The 19,646-nt window shown below is 39.7% G+C and overlaps 1 protein-coding gene across 1 annotated transcript; it reads right to left on the bottom strand.

The window, feature by feature from the left end:
• Positions 1-237: 237 nt before the first annotated feature.
• On the bottom strand, positions 238-19,229 carry VSIG1 (V-set and immunoglobulin domain containing 1). The gene is made up of 7 exons (XM_072123502.1): positions 19,012-19,229; positions 15,171-15,334; positions 10,869-11,061; positions 9,995-10,144; positions 6,935-7,054; positions 5,679-5,808; positions 238-1,469 (listed from the first exon to the last, which is right to left on the bottom strand). Exons 1-7 carry the CDS (start codon positions 19,055-19,057, stop codon positions 1,319-1,321), a joined length of 954 nt encoding a protein of 317 aa, XP_071979603.1. The 5' UTR covers positions 19,058-19,229; the 3' UTR covers positions 238-1,318.
• Positions 19,230-19,646: the final 417 nt, after the last annotated feature.

Raw genomic sequence — 19,646 nt, forward strand, 5'->3', positions numbered from 1 at the left:
CTCTTTACCACATCATGATACATTTTCAGATTTTATTTCTTTTTCCAGTGAAGTTACTTACCTTATATTTTTGGACAGGACCAAGGCATCTCCCACTAACTGTGCATGCCTCTCTTTCCACAGGGACCAACAACCACATGCGGTGAGGGTTTTTTTTAACTTATTGCTGACCTTCCTCCCCTTAGGGCGGAGTATTATTTTTATAAAATCGTGAATTTTCAAAAAATAACCAACACATTTATAACTTATTTTTATTCATCATAATTGGTACAGTATAGCAGATACAAGGTGGTAGAAATCACTAACGACATCTCATTCTCAAACTACAGCATTGGTGAAATCAGACTGGTGTAAACTATTGTATAACAATGTTCATACTGGTGTATTACTACAATTTTTATCACATGGGATACTTCCATGTCTTCACGTTTCTCATGATGGCACATATTGCTATTAATATACCATTCATGGAGATGCCGTAACTTCTGTTACTTCATGGACTCATTTCTTTTTCCCGCATGTGATTTATGGATAAATACCTTAAAATGTGTGTGTGGCCATGATGGATCATCGCTAGCAAAGGTAATTCACTTATATGGCACATTTCCTTCATGCATCTTACACAAGGTACAAAACTTTACTGACATTTATATTAAAAAAAAAACTGTATTGCAGCCCAAGACACCCAACTAAGATATAACCCAAATTTTTTATTTTACGTTTTTTTTTAAAGTAAGACGATAGTTTATTCTAATAGACTAATACCCACATCTCCTAAAACTAACATGTAAATCAAGAAGCAAATAAAAAAGTTATCATGACACAAAGTACTAGCACCTTCAGAAAAGTGCCCAAAACCTTTGAAATAACAATAAAATACACAGCATATTCGTAGACACATGGGGGCACTTTACTTCTTAAGCAGCTGCTACATGCTGTCAAATCTGCGATCTTCCCCCATTTCTGTGACTTTTGCATTACCTTTTTGCATTTTCCTTCCTATCTAAAGTTATAAAAAAAATACACAAAGCTAAGAGTATAAAATATAAAAAATCCTTCTCTGCAGTAGGTAAAGTTGGGTTTTCCACAAATGGCATTTAGGGCATATTTACATAATATGACGTATATATGTGCTGCCCCAATCCATCTAATTGGATCTTGCTTAAGTTTTAAAAGTAGAAAACTGATACATAATATGTATTGATTCAGAATATGTTATAAATGTCATTTTTGGGAAACCTCTCTATATAACTGCATTTGTGGATGAATTTACAAACTCATGGCTGTAAATGAAGTGGCAAATCTGTATATCAGCATTTTACACTGCTGGATCCTCCACTTCACCATTGGCAGCGGCCACATTTTCAGGTACATCTTGGTATACTCTGGTTTCTGGAGGCTCGGAGACCACAAGGGTCTGGCGGGCTGGCTCCTCTGCTTCACCCTGACCTGCTCCAGGGGGTATTGTTCTGTGATGAAAGAGAAATAGGTGTTTAGAAACACAGGTAAATCAAAATGGACACAAAAAACAATCTCAATTTGGAATTTGTCTGATCAGTTCTTGCTGACCTCACCCAGGGCTACTCTGCTGAGCAGTTTTTGTTAGCTGCCTTGTAGAGTTGACTGCCTGGGCTCAGCTGGTTGTTCTCAGGAAAGATGTGTGATGCAGGGTCTAACCATTCAGTTGCTGGGGGGTGGCAGTCAGGGGCTGGATAAATTGCTAAAACTCAGTTTACTCAGGGTTGGTTTAATTTCTACTCCTGACCCTGCTTTTGGCCAGATCCCCAATGCTATTTCCTGCCAGATCTGGAACCTTGTATACCCACAGCCCGAGCCAGGGCCCAGTGGCGTAACTAGGAATGAGTGGGCCCCATAGCAAACTTTTGGCTGGGGCCCCCCCCCCCCACCTTGCCGATGACCACGGCACCTTTTCCCATTCCCTGCCCTGCATCCCTTCCCTAATAAAAAATCCCCTAGGGCCTCCCTTAACTAATAAAAAATCCCCTAGGGCCTCCCTTAACTAATAACAAATCCCCTATGGCCTCCCTTCTCTAATAAAAAATCCCCTAGGGCCTCCCTTAACTAATAAAAAATCCCCTAGGGCCTCCCTTAACTAATAAAAAATCCCCTAGGGCCTCCCTTCTCTAATAAAAAATCCCCTAGGGCATCCCTTCCCTAATAAAAAATCCCCTAGGGTCTCCCTTAACTAATAAAAAACCCCCTAGGGCCTCCCTTAACTAATAAAAAATCCCCTATGGCCTCCCTTCTCTAATAAAAAATCCCCTAGGGCCTCCCTTAACTAATAAAAAATCCCCTAGGGCCTCCCTTAACTAATAAAAAATCCCCTAGGGCCTCCCTTCTCTAATAAAAAATCCCCTAGGGCCTCCCTTCTCTAATAAAAAATCCCCTAGGGCCTCCCTTCTCTAATAAAAAATCCCCTAGGGCCTCCCTTAACTAATAAAAAATCCCCTAGGGCCTCCCTTCTCTAATAAAAAATCCCCTAGGGCCTCCCTTCTCTAATAAAAAATCCCCTAGGGCCTCCCTTCTCTAATAAAAAATCCCCTAGGGCCTCCCTTCTCTAATAAAAAATCCCCTAGGGCCTCCCTTAACTAATAAAAAATCCCCTAGGGCCTCCCTTCTCTAATAAAAAATCCCCTAGGGCCTCCCTTAACTAATAAAAAATCCCCTAGGGCCTCCCTTCTCTAATAAAAAATCCCCTAGGGCCTCCCTTAACTAATAAAAAATCCCCTAGGGCCTCCCTTAACTAATAAAAAATCCCCTAGGGCCTCCCTTCTCTAATAAAAAATCCCCTAGGGCCTCCCTTAACTAATAAAAAATCCCCTAGGGCCTCCCTTCTCTAATAAAAAATCCCCTAGGGCCTCCCTTAACTAATAAAAAATCCCCTAGGGCCTCCCTTCTCTAATAAAAAATCCCCTAGGGCCTCCCTTAACTAATAAAAAATCCCCTAGGGCCTCCCTTAACTAATAAAAAAGCTTTCCCTATACAAATAATAAACATATACTTACCCACCGGTCGGTGATGTCTTCTTCCCTTTACCTTCACCTCACGGGAGAAAATGGCGGCTCGGCTCCTCCAGGTTGCACCGCGCGCCTCTGGTCACGTGACTGACGCGACCTGACGTCAGGTCGCGTCAGTCACGTGACATGGGCCGCGCGGTGCAACCTGAAGGAGAACAGGTGGGCGGATCGCCGACGCAGGACTGGTAAGTAGTGGGGCAGAAACAGGGGCTGGGGCAGAAACAGGGGCGGGCGCAGGGAGGGACAGATACACAGGAGCGGGCGCAGGGACAGATACACAGGGGCGGGGAGGGGCCTTATCGTGCCGTATAGCAGGGCCCGGGCCCCGGGCCTCGGTCGGACCGGGTCGGTAACGGCGCTGCGCAGCAGACATCGGGATGTGCCGCCCCACGGGCCCCTGAAGCTCCCGGGCCCCGTAGCAACCGCTACGGCTGCTACGGCGGTAGTTCCGCCACTGCCAGGGCCCTATGTTCACCAAACCTTTACATGACCCTTAATCCTGTCTGTGCTCCTGCCTGTTCTGAACCCCGTTCTGGTGTCACCTCATTTCTTTGTCTGTTTCCCAAAGACAGAGTAGGGAATCCAGATGGGTAACAAATTTCTGGATTACAATATATTGCAATATGCAATATTAAACTTTACCTGGCTCCCTACAAGCACCCGCTGTATCCTGGGGGTTGTGCAATTCAGCTCGTAACGCCCACCTGAGTGTTTGCATAAAGTGATGGGCTGTGCACCCCACTCATCAATAGGCACCTCAACCCCTTCCCACATTCTCCTTATCTTTTCTCTCCCCCTAATGACGTCAGCTCCCCACCCAAGCAAACCTGGTACCGGTTGTACAGAAATTCCGTAGTGTTTAGCAACAATGTGCAGGGAAGCAACGGATGCAGAGTGAGCCCTGAGGCGCTGTACATGTCAGAGATACAAGGCTCACAGCACAAGCCTAGTTTGCTTATGGGGTGAGCTGACGTCATTAGGGGGAGGGGAAAGATAGGGAGGATATGGGAGGGGGTTTGGGTGCATAATAATAAGTGGGTCGCACAGAGCATCAATTATGCAAATGATCAGGCGGAGGTTGCGATTTGAAATGCATAACCCCCAGGACTTGGCTGTGGCTGCTGGCAGGGAGTCAGGTAAAGTTTAATAATCACATATTTCTCTAACACATTAACCCAGAAATTTGAAAAAAACATAATTTCTATCTACTGTACAGTGCCATTGGAATCCATTGCCCCTCTGGTGACAGGTTCCCTTTAATTCATCAGTCCTAAAGGGGGATTTGGCTATATAGATGACTTATCCAAGGCATAGCTGATCAAATTGGTGGGAGTCTGACACTCAGGACCCCTCCAATCTGCTTATTTCAGCAGCTTCTGAACCAGGGACAGCAGCTGAGCTCCTAAGTCAATAAAATTGCATCATTATGTGGCAGATTTACTTACCCGGTCCTGTCGCGATCCAGAGGCACGTTCTCTGCGGAGGTTAGGGTTCTGCCGGGATTCACTAAGGTAGTTCCTCCGACGTCCACTAGGTGTCGCTGCTGCGCTGAAGTTCATCGGAATGCACGGAAGTTCACCGCCCTACCCTCGGTGCAGGCAAGCAAGTGCCAAGCGACACTTTTTTTAAAAAATGCGGCGGTTTTTCCGAATCCGTCGGGTTTTTGTACAGCCACGCCCCCGATTTCCGTCGCGTGCATGCCGGCGCCGATGCGCCACAATCCGATCGCGTGCGCCAAAATCCCGGGGCAATTCAGGGAAAATCGCCGCAAATCTGAAATTTTCGGATAACCCGTCGGAAAAACGGGCCCTTAGTAAATGACCCCCTATATGTTTCTGGTGCAGTTGCCCACTAAACAGAACAAGTTTTACCACTTTTCACATCTCTCTCTGTGCGCTGTGTACTGAACAGAATCAGTGCTGCCATTTATTGATGTGAGTGGTAACAAGATCTTACCTACAGTATTACCTGCTGTCGGCATAATACAGAGCAGCAAGAGCTGAAACAGTTTATATGTATAAGTAATCTCACATCATGTCATTCTTGAAAGTCAGACATTAGGGGGATTTATCACCACATTTCCTGGTTTCTTGTACTATGTTTTAACACTTGTTTGTCTTATCTGTGATATAAAAGTCTCAAAAAGTAGTACAAGAAATCAGACAACGTGGCAATAAATCCTCCCCTATTGATTTACAGAGCTGGATTATTTAAGGTACCACTGGAGGTAAAATTTTCCTTTTCCCATCCAGAAACACTTATTTACGTATTTCCTACATTTTCCTGCAAACAGTTGTCAATGATTGGGACCATCCACTGGACTCCTAGAATGAGCATAGATTGAAATGAATAAAATACAAGTTGTGATAAATCTTTTCCCACTGTAGAAAAAAAATGGCATAACTAGAGTTATTTAAGTGTTGGTACCACTTTCGGTGAATATGGCAGGGACAGTCTACAGACATAAGATGATGATGATGGAGCCATTGTGCCTAATTTTAATATAAACTGGGTGCACGGCTCCACCAATGTAGGAAAACCATCTATTCAACACCTCCTGCTTTATGACATAGCTGATGAGCTAAAATAAAGACCTCAAGTCTCAGTTTATTCACTTATAACCTTATGAAAGATTCTTACTTCATTTCACTGCTTTTCAAATGCTTCTTTTTGTTTTTCTTTTTTGAAATGAGAAACCAGATGACAACCAGTATAATCGTGGCCAAGAAAACTGCCCCGATAACTGCACCCACGATTATCCCTGCTGCACCTGCATAAAAAAAGAAAGTAATGGTCATCAACACTTCATCAGACATGGACAGCTAATGTGCCAAAGAAGGACAACATACATTACCATGATCAGTTAAAGTAGTAGTCCATGAAGAAATATCTATCACACTAAAACGTGTCAGCATACTAGATAGAAATCAATTTTGCATTAGGACCAAGACATTGCAATCCCACTTGGGTCCCGATCACTGTGGCTGAGCTCCAGAGATGCAGTAGGGGGATGAAAGAAAGTTCTGCAAAGTCGTCTATCACTGCAGCCTCCACCAGTCTGGGCTTTATGGCAGAGTGTGCCAATGGAAGACTCTCCTCAGTGCAAGACATGAAAGCCGCATACAGTTCACAAAGAAGCATATGAATGACTACCAGACTATGAGAAATAAGATTCTCTGGTCTGATGAGATGAAGATTGAACTTTTTTGGTGTTAATTCTAAGCAGTATGAGTGGAGAAAACCAGGCACTGCTCATCACCTGCCAAATACAATCCCAATAGTGACACATGGTGGCAGTGGCTTTGGAACAACTCTGTGACCATTCTTGACAGGCCCATAGCTCTGAATTAAACCAAATTGAACATCTCTGGAGATAATTAAAAATGGCTTCCACCAACGCTCACCATCTGACATAAGGGAACTGGAAATGATCTACAAGGAAGAAGGATCCCCAAATCCAGGTGTGCAAAATTAGTTGCATCATTCCCAAGAAGACTCATGGCTGTACTAGCGCAAAAGCTGCTTCTGCTCAATACTGTGCAAAGGGTCTGAATACTATATCAGTTTTTCTTGTTTAATACATTATCAAAATATCTACATTTCTGTAGATGGGGAGCAGATTGTACATTAATGAGCAAAAAAGGAACTTTTTTGATCTAACCAATTGACTACAATGAAACAAGTAGTGAAAAATGTTAAAGGGTCTGAATACTTTCAGTGCCCACTGTAAAAGTGGTGATTTCTCTGCAGTCACCACTAGTGGGAGCTCAATGCAATAAGATAACAAATGGAACAGAAGAATGATGTGGAACTTGGTGATCAAGAGAAAATCACCTACTGTAATTGAAAATGAATGGTAACAATGACAAAATATGAGCAAATAACAAATGCCATACCTCCTGTGTGTAAATCCAGCTCACAGGTGGCATTGCCCAAGTTGTTGCTTGCTGTGCAGTGGTAGTAGCCATCTTCAAACTTAGTCATATTACCTATAACAAGGACTCCGCTCTGCTGTGCTGTGAAATACATAATTTAACAAATCACAAAATGGCAATGATTATTATAATATACAGTATAACATTATTTTAGTTGCATAAGCTTTGTCAGAAAACAGAACCATTCAGGACCAAGAAAACACAAGTAACTAGTCCAAACAGAAGCAAAGGTAACAGTAGAGATAAATATTTCATTTTGTATGTTAAAGCTATACTGTTAGCTGTAACATCCGTGCCAAAATGTTCCTCTATCCGCAGTTGGTGATAGTTTGTATTTTCAGTGTGTGAACTGTGCCTTAGGAGTCTTGATTGATTGAGCCACACCCTGCTCTCTGCAATTCAGCTCTGTCCAGAAGAGGGTTACTGGTATGAAAGCTGCTCTGAGAGCTCCTTTATATTCCTGCCCAGTCCCATCAGACCTTGGCGGTTGTATTATCATATCTCAGTTTGTTTCTTGCTTCTGCTTTGGCCATTCTATTGCTTACTCTGGTTTTCTGATCTCGGCTATTGAACTATCGACTATAATAATAATTCTTTATTTATATAGCACCTACAGATTAAGCAGCGCTGCACAGAGCTTGCCAAATCATTTCCCTCCCCCCAAACCTTAGCAACCTATCAGTGTGTTTTGGAGTGTGGGAGGAAACCGGAGGATCTGGAGGAAACCCAAGCAAATGCAGAGAGATTATACAAACTCAGATGTCAACCTGGGTGGGACTTGAACTCAGGACCCCAGCGCAGCAAGGCTGCAGTGCTACCCATGGAGCCACCGTGCTCTCTCTTGGACTCTGATTTTCTACTGTACACACTATCTCCATTGTAACTCGGACCCATGGCCTTGCATCCTGCACTGTGGCTTAGGGAGGGACTGGTTGTCCCATGACACCTTTAGGACACATGAGGCAAGTAGGCAGGTGACAGTTTTTGGGGGGGGGGGGGCTCAGTTTAGGGCTTACTGTCTGTCCTCCCTGTGCTCTAAGTGACCCCCTCCTTACATTAGCATTTAATTTTTTGAAATCTAAATTTGCTTTTTAATGCAGGGCTATCCCAGAGCTGCTATATATTGTGCAAAAATCTCATCTGAATACAATAGGTCAAAAGCAACCAAACTTGTTCTCCACAATATATACAACATGCTTTACTAGGGAAGGGCAGGTGTTAAATAGGCTTCATATTTATACATGATTAATACTTAGCATTTATACAACTAAAGATGGTTATTTATTAGAAATCCGTCAGTTTTCACAGGGACTACCAATAACAATGTTTGGTCATCTCATAATCACACAGAGAATTACAATGTAAGATAACATCTCTATAATAGGATCTTCCATACATATAAGTGATAGTTATTAACACCCCAAAGACCTTTGCACATTTTTAGAAAACTCTACATATAAACCCCTTAAGGAGACAACCTTTTTTCATTTTTGTATTTCCATTTTCACTACCCACTTTCAAAAATACATAACTTTGTAAATTTCCCATGTACGGAGCTGTGTTAGGGTTTGTAACCAATTGTACTTCCTAGTGATGGTTTTTAATATTCCATGCCATGTACTGGGAAGCTGTGAAATTGACAAAAAAAACCACATATGCTCCATTTTCTTTTGAGCCCTGTTTTTTTACAACTTTCACTGTGACATCCAAATACCACCTTTTGTTCTTTGGGTTCTTTTGATCACGGAGATACCAAATTTATATAGGTTCTAGTAGATTTATAAAATTCTAATCTTTTGTACAAAACATTCTTCATTTTGCTATATTCCGAAACCAATAATTTTTTCATACTTTAGAGTACGGAAATGTTTCATTGTTTTGCGGAATGAGTTGTCGTTTTCGTTGCTACCATTTTGAGGACTGTACAATTTTTTGGTCACTTTTATTTACATTTTTATGTGTTGCAAAATGGCAAAAAAAAAAGTGTCAATTCATCCACAGCGATTAATCGTTTTTTATATTTAGACGGATTGTGCCTTTTGGGATACCTCACATGTTTATTTTATATCTTTATTTACTTTTAAATCAGTTCTAAGAAAAGAGGGAATTTGAGAGTTTAGGTTTTTATTACAATTTTGTATTTGTATTAAAATTTACCGTAATATTTTTCCCTTTTTTACATTTTACTGTATTTTTAAGGATAGGTCAACAGATACTGTAATACCTCTGTATTGCACCCAGAGTGTATGAAAAGTCATCTTCATACAACTGATGCCACACAAAATGGTACCTCCTGGTTTGGCAAGGGGTTAATAAACATCTTGAGACTATTGTGTCTATGGACCACATAACTGCTATAAAGTGTCTCTAAATAGCAAGATAATGTATAAATGTAGAATACATTCAGAATCAGCAATGAAATATAAAATGTGGAAAAAACAAAGGTGTCATAAGTATCTGGTTGTAGTAAGTCATGCAATTGCTTTAGTCCAGAGACACACAACCAGTTCATGAATCATGGATCGTGTGCAGCCTAAACTGCTGTGGATGGGACTCCGAGCATCATAATTATATATGATTCTCTAGTGGAACAGTGGCAACACTGTATTCCTGTTCTGTGCAGTTGTTCCTCAGGGACTCCTTGCATCATAACTATGATGCCCATTCACTGCTCAGTCCGTAAAATTTCACCAGGGCAACATTGTCTATCTCTGGCCAAAGGGCACGTGCAATGCGAACCATCCATTATAAAGTAAAGCGTGTCCTACTGAAGTAAATTAGACAAGGGCTAATATCTGTATAATTATACAAGGACTTTTGCCTATTACACTATAAAGTGGCAGTGACAGCCATGTCAATGGTGCGCTGAGTAAAACAGATGGCACCAGAGTGAAAATTGATAATCGATCGATAAAATGATAATGTCCTTTTCTCGCTTGCCCCTGAGCATCTAAGTCTTACCATGAACATTTTGTATATGTTATATATATTGGGCATTATTCTAGGTGGGATTTTACTTACCCCCAGTTATTGGCTTTGCAACTCCATGCACAATTTTTGTCCAGGTGTATTGTGGGCGAGGCATTCCCTGCTCCGAAAGGCACACCAGCGTTACCGCATGCCCTGCAACTATGTTACCCTGAATATTGCAATGTGGAGTTGATGGTGCCACTGAAAAAATAAATGTGAATACTTTGAAAACTGTACATTGAAAAAAGTATACTAATGAAAAATAGCTTTTAATTGCAAATAATATGCTACATTTGCACAAAATATATATTTTCATATCCAGACCTTGTTTTTCCAATTTTCTTTGTTTAAGCTAGCCCTTTATATAGAATAATGAAGAATTATTTCCAATATTTTTTTTAATATGCCCTACCACCTTACAGAACCATATGACCTGGTATAAGAATTGTATTGGTGCTCCGGGCAATAGATGGGCCAGCCTTTACAGTACAGGCAGTCCCCGGGTTGCATACAAGATAGGGTCTGGAGGTTTGTTCTTAAGTTGAATTTGTATGTAAGTCGAAACTGTATATTTTATAATTGAAGTTCTAGACAATTTTTTTTTCTTTTGTCCCAGTGACAATTGGAGTTTCAAAATTTTTGCTGTAATTGGACCAAGAATTATCAATAAAGCTTCATTACAGCCACCTTACAGCTGATCATTGCAGTCTGGGACTATAGTAAAGCATCCAGAGAGCTTTACCAGAGGTCACAGTGGGCAGAGGGGTCCGTCTCTAACTATGGGTTGTCTGTAAGTCGGGTGTCCTTAAGTAGGGGACCGCCTGTACTAGAGCGTTCACCATAGCCTTGTCACTGACTATGTTACATAGTTAACACTATGGACAGATTCTCCTTTTATTAAAATAGATAACTATAATGTAAATACCCTGTACAATTAGCTGAACTTGACCTTGACCAAGGGGGTCTGGAAAGTTGGACACTGCACACTTATAGATTCCGGTATCTTGCGGCTGCATGTTTTTAATAGTTATGGTGGCATTCCCAGTGGTATTGGAAGCTGTCACCCTGCTTGCAAAATTTCCCATAGAGAATGATTGTCCATTTTGGAAAGCATAGACCTAGAACACAGAAATTGCAAAGAAAACATTTGAATGTGATTTTAGCAATGAAGACAGGGTACGACAGACAGTGCAGATAAAAATACAGTAACCTTTTTATTCTATTGCAATGATGTGGGTTTTTTATTACTTTTATGCTTGTGATTAGGATTAGAGAGGAGGTTGGGTTGGATTTATACATGTCGTTTTTACTGAAATGGGGTTTTTTTTTGCATTATTCAAAAAAATACAACAAAGTCTAGATAAAAGATGTGTCTAGATGTGTCTAGATGACACATTTTGGGGGATATTGAACATGCCTAGTCACCTGGTTCTCTGGCGGAAAATGCATGTAAAAAGCCCCATTTTCTGCCAAGAGCCCCACTTTGGGAGTGTATTTACTATAGTCTTTGCCAGTTTCGGAAATCTCCACCAGGTCTACTTAGAGGCCAGACTCTTTAAAGGGAACCTGTCACCAGGGACCTCATTTTCACTAAAGACAGGTTGTAGAAGCCCATCACACCTGCAGTGCAAATATGTCTTTCTGCTTTCTGTAAGCATTTGCATTACAATATAATTGTGTGTTATAACTTGCCTTGCATCCTGACAGAATCCTCTGTGTAGTCCAAGGGGTTGGGCTTTGGTTTTGCTGCATTTAGAAACCACAGCAAGTGATTTGTCTGTGATGCAGACTACTCAGCTCTTGGCCCCCACCTTTGTGCTCCTGTACACCTGCTCCCTCTCCCACTGATGCCAGCTCACCAGGCTGTGAGCTCTGTGAAGGAGCAGGAGGGAGGAGCTGTACAGAAGCACAAAGGTGGGGACCAAGAGCAGAGTATTCTGCAGCACAGACAGGTCACGTGTTGTTTTTTGAACTGCATGCAAACCAAATCCCAACCCCTAGGACTATAAAGAAGATTTTGTCAGGGTACAAGGTAAGTTATAACACAATTATATTGAAATGCAAAGACAGAAGTACAATGCAGGTGCAATGGGCTACTTGTGACCTGTCTTTAGTGAAAATGAGGTCCCTGGTGATAGATTCCCTTAAAGTTTATCAGACCGGCAGTATACCAGGGTAGACCGGGGCTCAATACGCCAGTCTTATTAAATTCATCCCCTTTGTGTCTTACATGTATAAATCTGCCCAATAAGGAAACAACTGGTTCTGATAATAGATTTGGGTAGACCAGTCTTCCTAGGGATCAGTGCACTTTTAAATCACTGTTAGGGCTTGGGATACTAAGGCCTGTGATTATACCAGTCTAGGCTTACCTGGTATCTCATGCTACACCTTCCCCGTGCTTCTCTGCCATACGCCAAGTTTACACACTGGTTCCCTGAACTCTTCTTCAAGCTGTAGCACGGGGAATGCTGTTGTGGAGCAGAAATTATCTAAGAACTTAACCAAGCCTGTCCACTTAATAAAGGGTACCACGAGGGTAGGGGACATGTGAATGAAGGGTGCTGGTATTCCCATTTTTATGCCTTGATATATTTTAAGGATATTCACAGTTGAAAATTTTTCTATTAAAAATGTAATGTTGTACCTTTCCATCTCCTTCTTGAAAAAAGTCACATTTTGCTACGTGTATTATGTGTGAATAAATCTCTGGACTTCCAATCATTGTTGCATGACTACTCTTGAAATATTATCTTCGATTTCTATTATGGAAAGCTGATTGCTGTATTGTGTTGATACTACTAAGTCAATATGAAATAAGAAGCAAAGGGAAATCAAACAAAAGAGCACTACGGTCCAAAGTCCTTAAAACTGAAAACCCCACCCAACTGCTACATAGCAGCCATGGAGAAGGTAATGTACCAGCATCCCAACATTCACTTTAAAATAGACTTTTCAGTATAGTGAGACCAGTTTGGCATTGGTAATCACTTATACTGGGCCAATCTATTTTGTAGGGGGAAAAAAAATGTAAATATCTACAGTATATTTTGTTTCATGTGTATATATTGGTAAATTAGTATAAGAAAACCTGTGAAAATGAAGATGTGCTACAATCTTCAGTCTTCAGGCTGAGCAGATTAATACATAGTTTTGCAGTAAAAAAAATTGTTAATTTTCTAAAATGTATTATAAGAAGCTTCACTTATTCTTAACAGAATTCTCTAATAATAAAAAGTAGAAATGTTATTAAGGTATTTGAATATTGAATATATTGCCTTTTCTACGATACAAAAAAGTAACTCTTTGGGGTCTTTTAGTAGTGATGGGAAATGAATTCTGCTAGGAATATCCTTTCCTGATCATTGCCTGCCCGGTTCTCCAATGTAAAAGTGTCAGGTAAATCAAGCTTAAAGCCGCCACAATTTATGTGGCTCTAGAAAAATTCCTAAAATTTTTTGTTTTTTACATAAAAATATGTCATCATAGTGATTTGCCCTTTATTTTCATCCCGCTGTATGTGAGTGCATGTCTTGCGAGACAATTTGAATTTTAAATCCCACGCTTAGTCCAAATCAGTCGGGTTGTCCGCTTGGTTTAACAATACAATTGGAAAGGGAGGCAGTAGTTGCTTTTCTCTTATCTGGAATTCAGTCGGGTGGAATGTACCCTAGGATACAACTGCATTGAATAAAATATAAAACGTGGACTGTGTAATAAAGAAATGTACGTATTTCATTGTATACTTTCAAAACCTGGGAAAGTAAAGAGAGCCACAATATGATCTGTTATCTATATGAAGCCGTTACACGAGCTACCAAGATCTGACAATTGCTGACTTTATAACAAGTGTTAGTTGAAGGTGGAGCTTAAGTAAATTCCTCTGAATGATGAATCGGTACAATATCTATTTTAACAAAAGTCACAGTGTCCTACAAATCCTTCTTAAACCAGCTTAGGTTGGTTCATAGAATTTAATAAACTAAAATCTACTTTCAAAAAAATTATATATTGTTATTTATCATTATATCATTATTATTTAAAATATTATTATTGTATTACTTTATTACAAAGTAATCTAATAATAGTAGTAAAGTAAACTGAAGTTACAAACTGTTTTTCAGGACATAATTTAACTGGACTGCAATTAAAAATTATTATGCCATTGTACATGTTTCCTTCATCATTTGTAAAGTAGTGTCTAAATGTTATAAGAGTAGCTTCATCCACGCAAGCATCATATAACCTTGATATAGTACAGCACCTAAAGACTTCCATTTCATGTTAATGTGACAATTCTGCCATCATTTTTCATCAGACATCATCTTATGGAGCTGTTTTCCCCTAGAAAGTATCTCCATGTGGTGGAACATGGGTTGTTTTTGTCTCTACCGTATTCAACTATACGACTATGGGGGGAATTTACCACCACTTGTATGCCAGTTTTCTGGCGTAGAAGCAGTGAAATAATCACAAATTCTAGCGCACTGCAAGAATTTGTAATTATTATGGAACTATGCCACCTCCATGCCATGTGGGTGTGGATGGGGGGGAGGCGAAAGGGTCATGGCCACCAGCGGATCAGGTGGGCACAGGGAGTTCCTGCCCTGTGACGGTGTGATAAATCCCCCCTATATGTGCCTCTGTATGTTGTTTTAAAACAGAAAACTAACAATAAAACACATTCATGATATTTGTAGTGGCCCTGCAGCTGTCAAAATAATATCTCATAAAATGTTCATTATAATAAAACTGGTGATAACTAACATGAAATAATTTTTTTAAGGTCGACTTCTTCTAGAAGGATTAAACTAGATCTTTCTTTCACATGGCGGCAAATTAAAAAAATCAGTGGCAAAATGCTGACTTCTTCACTTTATGATCTGCCCTCCGCTGGATCCTAAACAGATACTCCCATTGATGAATGGGGGAAGATTTCCTGCTTCCAATTATGGAAACACATCAAGATTCTTGTAAAAAAAAAATATTTTGGTTTCCTAATGATGCAATATTAAACTGGTATGATACTGTGCCTGTGCACTGTAGTACTACAGAATTCTGACTGTATTGGTATCCTGAAACACATTTATAATAAATACCCTCTTCAATATGAGAACATGGTATTGAGATACCAGGGGAGGACATCAAAGAAATCTTAGCCCTTGTTACATCTTTGTATAGTTTACTTCAATGATAATTAGAACTTGAGTATATTTTGTATACTTACAGAAGTTGTTTCCTGGGAGTGAGCCTGTATGAAGTCCCATTGTACAACAAGATTCTTAGTGTTTGACTCAGCAAGTCTGTATGTACAGGGAAGAGTTGCCGTCTGTCCCACTGTTACATTTACTACAGGATTCGGAATGGTCACTTGTACACAGTGGATGACTCCTGAAACATGGAACATATACATTTCTCTTTACTTTTATGCATATATTTTTGCAATGTCAGATATTTTTTAAAAAGGCAGGAATTGTGTATACAGGAAGATATTACTATTTATATTACCATTTAAATGTCCCCTTAACCAGCATCTGTACTCCGGTTCTCATCATTTGTAGCCCTTGAAAAACTGGAAGTGAATGTTTGGCTGTAGAAGTCACATGATATGAGCGCCATATCAAAATTACAGGGGCTGGTCTGCTGATATTGGACATATAAAAGGTAAATAAAATATAGTTTTATATGCCTAGATTATTAGATATTAGTTTTGTCTTTGAGCTTGGTTGACAAATTATTTCCACAGCAAAATTATTCATTGTAAACCATGTTATTGTTGTGCAGACCAGGACCACATCTGCCACGAGACGAGATGAAAATCACACATCAGGAAGCAAATGTCAGAGCCACTGTGGGGGCAACAAACAGGGGAAGCACCGCTTTATTGTTATTATTGCCACCGGGCCCTGGACATTGTGTTGCTGGCGGCCTGACGGGGACACATTATCTTATAGTAAGCACCTACACGGGTGCCACTCCTTAAAGGAGCGTCACCCGCAGCCCACAACCCATCCACACTCCCTGCCGGCTGCGGAACGAAGTGCAGTCGCGCATGACTCCCAGCCCGTCCATAACGTCACTTTCCACCTATATGACCAAACTGCTCCCCAGTGCCATCCATTGCCGCCCACCTCCCAGGTAATATCTAAAGCCAGTGCCAGCTTGTCAGTGGTATACATCCATCCCCGCTCAGCACTAGGTAATTCAGTAAAACCCATCTGTCCCCTCACACCATATTATTTGCCTGAGGACTGCAGTATCAGAATGAGGCACCTACATCTGACCTCTTAGACCCCTACTGGCCCTAGGTGAAATCTAAATCCTGTGCTGACCTGCTGTTTGTGGGAATGAGATCCATCCATTCTTCTCTGTTACCTAGAAGATGCTGGTCACAGGCACAGCACAGGCAGTAGTGTTAATGTGGTTTCTGCTGATGGTTTTTTGATGGTTACTTTCTGTAACCACTGTCCGTGGTAATAGTCATATTCCTGCCATATGGCTGTAGGGGATTAGGTTTATAATATGTCAAATATTGTTTTTATTATTGTAATATGCCTGCGTTTGATACTGTCATGAAGTTTGCTGCAAAAAGCTGGATTTACATTATTCTGTTAATGTGGATCTGCTTTGGATCAGTATTGGAGTCCCATAGGTTGGAGAAAAGGACCGGTGTCAATTACGTAGTTACTGTATATAATAGAGCTCTACACAGAGCTTAGAGAATGTGACAGAACTATACTCCCAATAGACTCTCTCGCTACAATCATGTTTTATTCTAAAAATGACAATATTTCAAAAGGGAACATGGTTTTCAAGGAAAGTGGAGGGAAGTGTGTTCTATGCAGCTACCCACAAGCCATTGCCTCTTGAATTGTATAAGTTGTTAGATCACACACTATCTGCACAACAATCAAGCCAAGGCGGATAGGCTAATGCCAGTGGGAGCATCCAAGGAACTAATTCACAATCATATCCAGTACCCCCATTAGGGTATAAAATATTCTTTCAATCCTTTGTTTATGTTAAATCTCACCATTTACATATACAAATATCTCTTCCAAAGTCACATGCAAATGAGTTGAGAAGAGAGTCAATTTTAGAAGCTGCAAGATCTCAATTCAGTTGCTTCTCTCATGGGCTCTATAGCACCTATAAGAATGCTCATCTAATGCTAAGAATCTAATCTTGCATTAGCAACATATTACAGATATAATCTACAGGCAATGGTTCTGTGTACTAAAGAATAGCATATTTAGACAGTTGAATACATAGTTTTTACATAGTTTTTAACTGCCTGTGTCCCTGGTTCTGTTGCTAAAAGAACCACATGTCTGATGCAAATTTGAAAAATGAGATTCCTATTTTTTTCATGACACCAAAAGGGAGGGAATTCTAGAAAGGGTATTTCACACATTTTAAATATTTTTAAGTCAACGTATGGATTACTGTACCGGGAATAAATAACTGTTTTGCTTTTTTTTTGTTTTATTGAGAAAAGATTAAAAAGGTTTTAAACAACATGAATTCTGCTTCCAAGCTCTTGTGAGCAGGGCTCTCACTCCTATTGTTCCATATGACTGTTTGTCTGTTTGTACTCTGTAATGTAATAGTATATTTGTATATGTCCCCTATGATTTGTAAAGCGCTATGGAATTTGGTGCTGTATAAATACTGTAACGATTATTATTATTATCATCATCCACTGAATACTCCCATTCAAACTTTATGGTCCCATATAGCTGAGCTCTGTGCTCTGCTTCTCTTCTGTATTATGGAGTGGCAGCACACATCCTCAACTGTCTCTCAGGGACCCCAGCAATCAGAATATTGTCCCTATCATACAGAGACCTTATAGCCATTTCATACATGTAGAGGTAAATATTTCAGAGGACATCTCCTTTGACTTGAGGAAAGGAAGTTCCACCGTGAACATAGAAGTAAGAGTATGAATCTCACTAACACAAGCCTATGTAAAGGCTACATATGATGACAGATGTCTTCCTTTAAAGAAAGAATATCAGAACTTCTTTGTAGTTGGTGGTGAAATGAAAAAAATATTTTCTTTCCATGAGGCAATTGTTCAAAGGTTCATGATGTATAAACTGATGTTTAGGGGGTGTCCCCAGTTTAGCAAATATATGTCATTGTTTGTATAATGAAAAATTGTACAATTTTCTGTGTCAATTCCTCACGGTTTTCTAGATCTCCTTCTATTAAAAGCTTAATTGCTTATTTCCGGTGGACAGAAATCTGACCATGGTCACACAGGTGCACGGCTCGTTATAACACACACCTCTGATTGCTGTCTATGATACTAATGAGCCGTGCACCTGTGTGACCATGGTCAGATTTCTATCCACTGGAAGTAAACATAGAAGCTTTCCATAGAGTAACAGCAAGCAGAGATCTAGAAAACTGCAAGGAATTGATACAGAAAGTATAATGGCAAATTCTATCATTTTTCATACTACAAACAATAAAATTTATTTGCCCCAATGGGAACACCCCTTAAATGAGAACTGATTTTTATGTGGAGATGGGGCTGTGTAATGCAAGTTTATATATAAAGTATATATAAGTTAATACAAACATCGAATGATATGTTTTATCACATTTTACAGTCTACATTGTGCTACCCCTCAACCATATGGCCATATGTTGGCTATAAAACTAAATAGAGCAGCTTCTAATAAACACTTCAAGGTTTAGATGGATAGATAGATAGATAGATAGATAGATAGATAGATAGAAGATAGATAGAATATAGATAGATAGATAGAATATAGATAGATAGATAGAATATAGATAGATAGATAGATAGATAGATAGATAGATAGATAGATAGATAGATAGATAGAATATAGATAGATAGATAGATAGATAGGTAGAATATAGATAGATAGATAGATAGATAGATTGATAGAATATAGATAGATAGATAGATAGATAGATTCAAAAACAATACTTCTACCAGTAAGACTGTTCCACTTTTTCATTTAACTGTGGAAATTGATCTCAAGATTTCTTTGTAGGTTACAATAAAATAAAGCCATAAATATTCTTCTTACCTATCAAGCTCCACAAAAGAACAAAAATCCTAAGAGATGGTAACATCCTGCTAAGATCTGAGGCGCGAAGAACCAGGTGTTGCCTTGGTCTAGTTCAAGTCACTTATGACTTCTAACCAGCGTTTCCTCTTATCGTTGCGCATCAACAAGTCAACAAGGGCTTTTCACAATTCTTTATCAAAAACACTCCTCAGACGTCTCCCAGTCAGGCTCTGTGAGATTTTGTATTTTTGTTTGAATTATATTTCAGGGTGTGTGCACCTGTTGTATTTGTGCTCTGCCTTAACCCCTGGGAGGACTTAGAGGGCATCATATACTCATTGAACAGTTTTTTTTTTTTTAGCCTAGGTAATAATATTCATATTAGTCATATTAGTCTAGTGTAAAATGTATGCACTATGTAGAATAGTTCTCCAAGGTTGGGGCATAGTTTTATACATCATGTCAAAATTTCAAATCATTTTATTTATGAACAATGGTCAGTCACATGGGGTGATCGAGACATGTTTGATACTCAATCATATGGCAACAGCATTTTTGTCTGTACATTATATTATATTTAAATAAAAATAGATTAAAAATAATAAAAATCATTACACCCAGGATATATAGTCAAACATTTGCATGTAAATTCT

The sequence above is a fragment of the Engystomops pustulosus genome, chromosome 9 (assembly GCF_040894005.1).
Source record: "Engystomops pustulosus chromosome 9, aEngPut4.maternal, whole genome shotgun sequence".
NCBI lineage: Eukaryota > Metazoa > Chordata > Amphibia > Anura > Leptodactylidae > Engystomops > Engystomops pustulosus.

Excerpts from the sequence above, each read along its gene's own strand:
- VSIG1 (XM_072123502.1), bottom strand. The coding sequence starts at position 19,057 with ATGTTACCATCTCTTAGGATTTTTGTTCTTTTGTGGAGCTTGATAG. Across the intron at positions 15,335-19,011 it reads TCTTTTGTGGAGCTTGATAG|GAGTCATCCACTGTGTACAA; the intron begins GTAAGAAGAATA and ends TCCATGTTTCAG. Across the intron at positions 1,470-5,678 it reads TTGAAAAGCAGTGAAATGAA|AACAATACCCCCTGGAGCAG; the intron begins GTAAGAATCTTT and ends CTTTCATCACAG.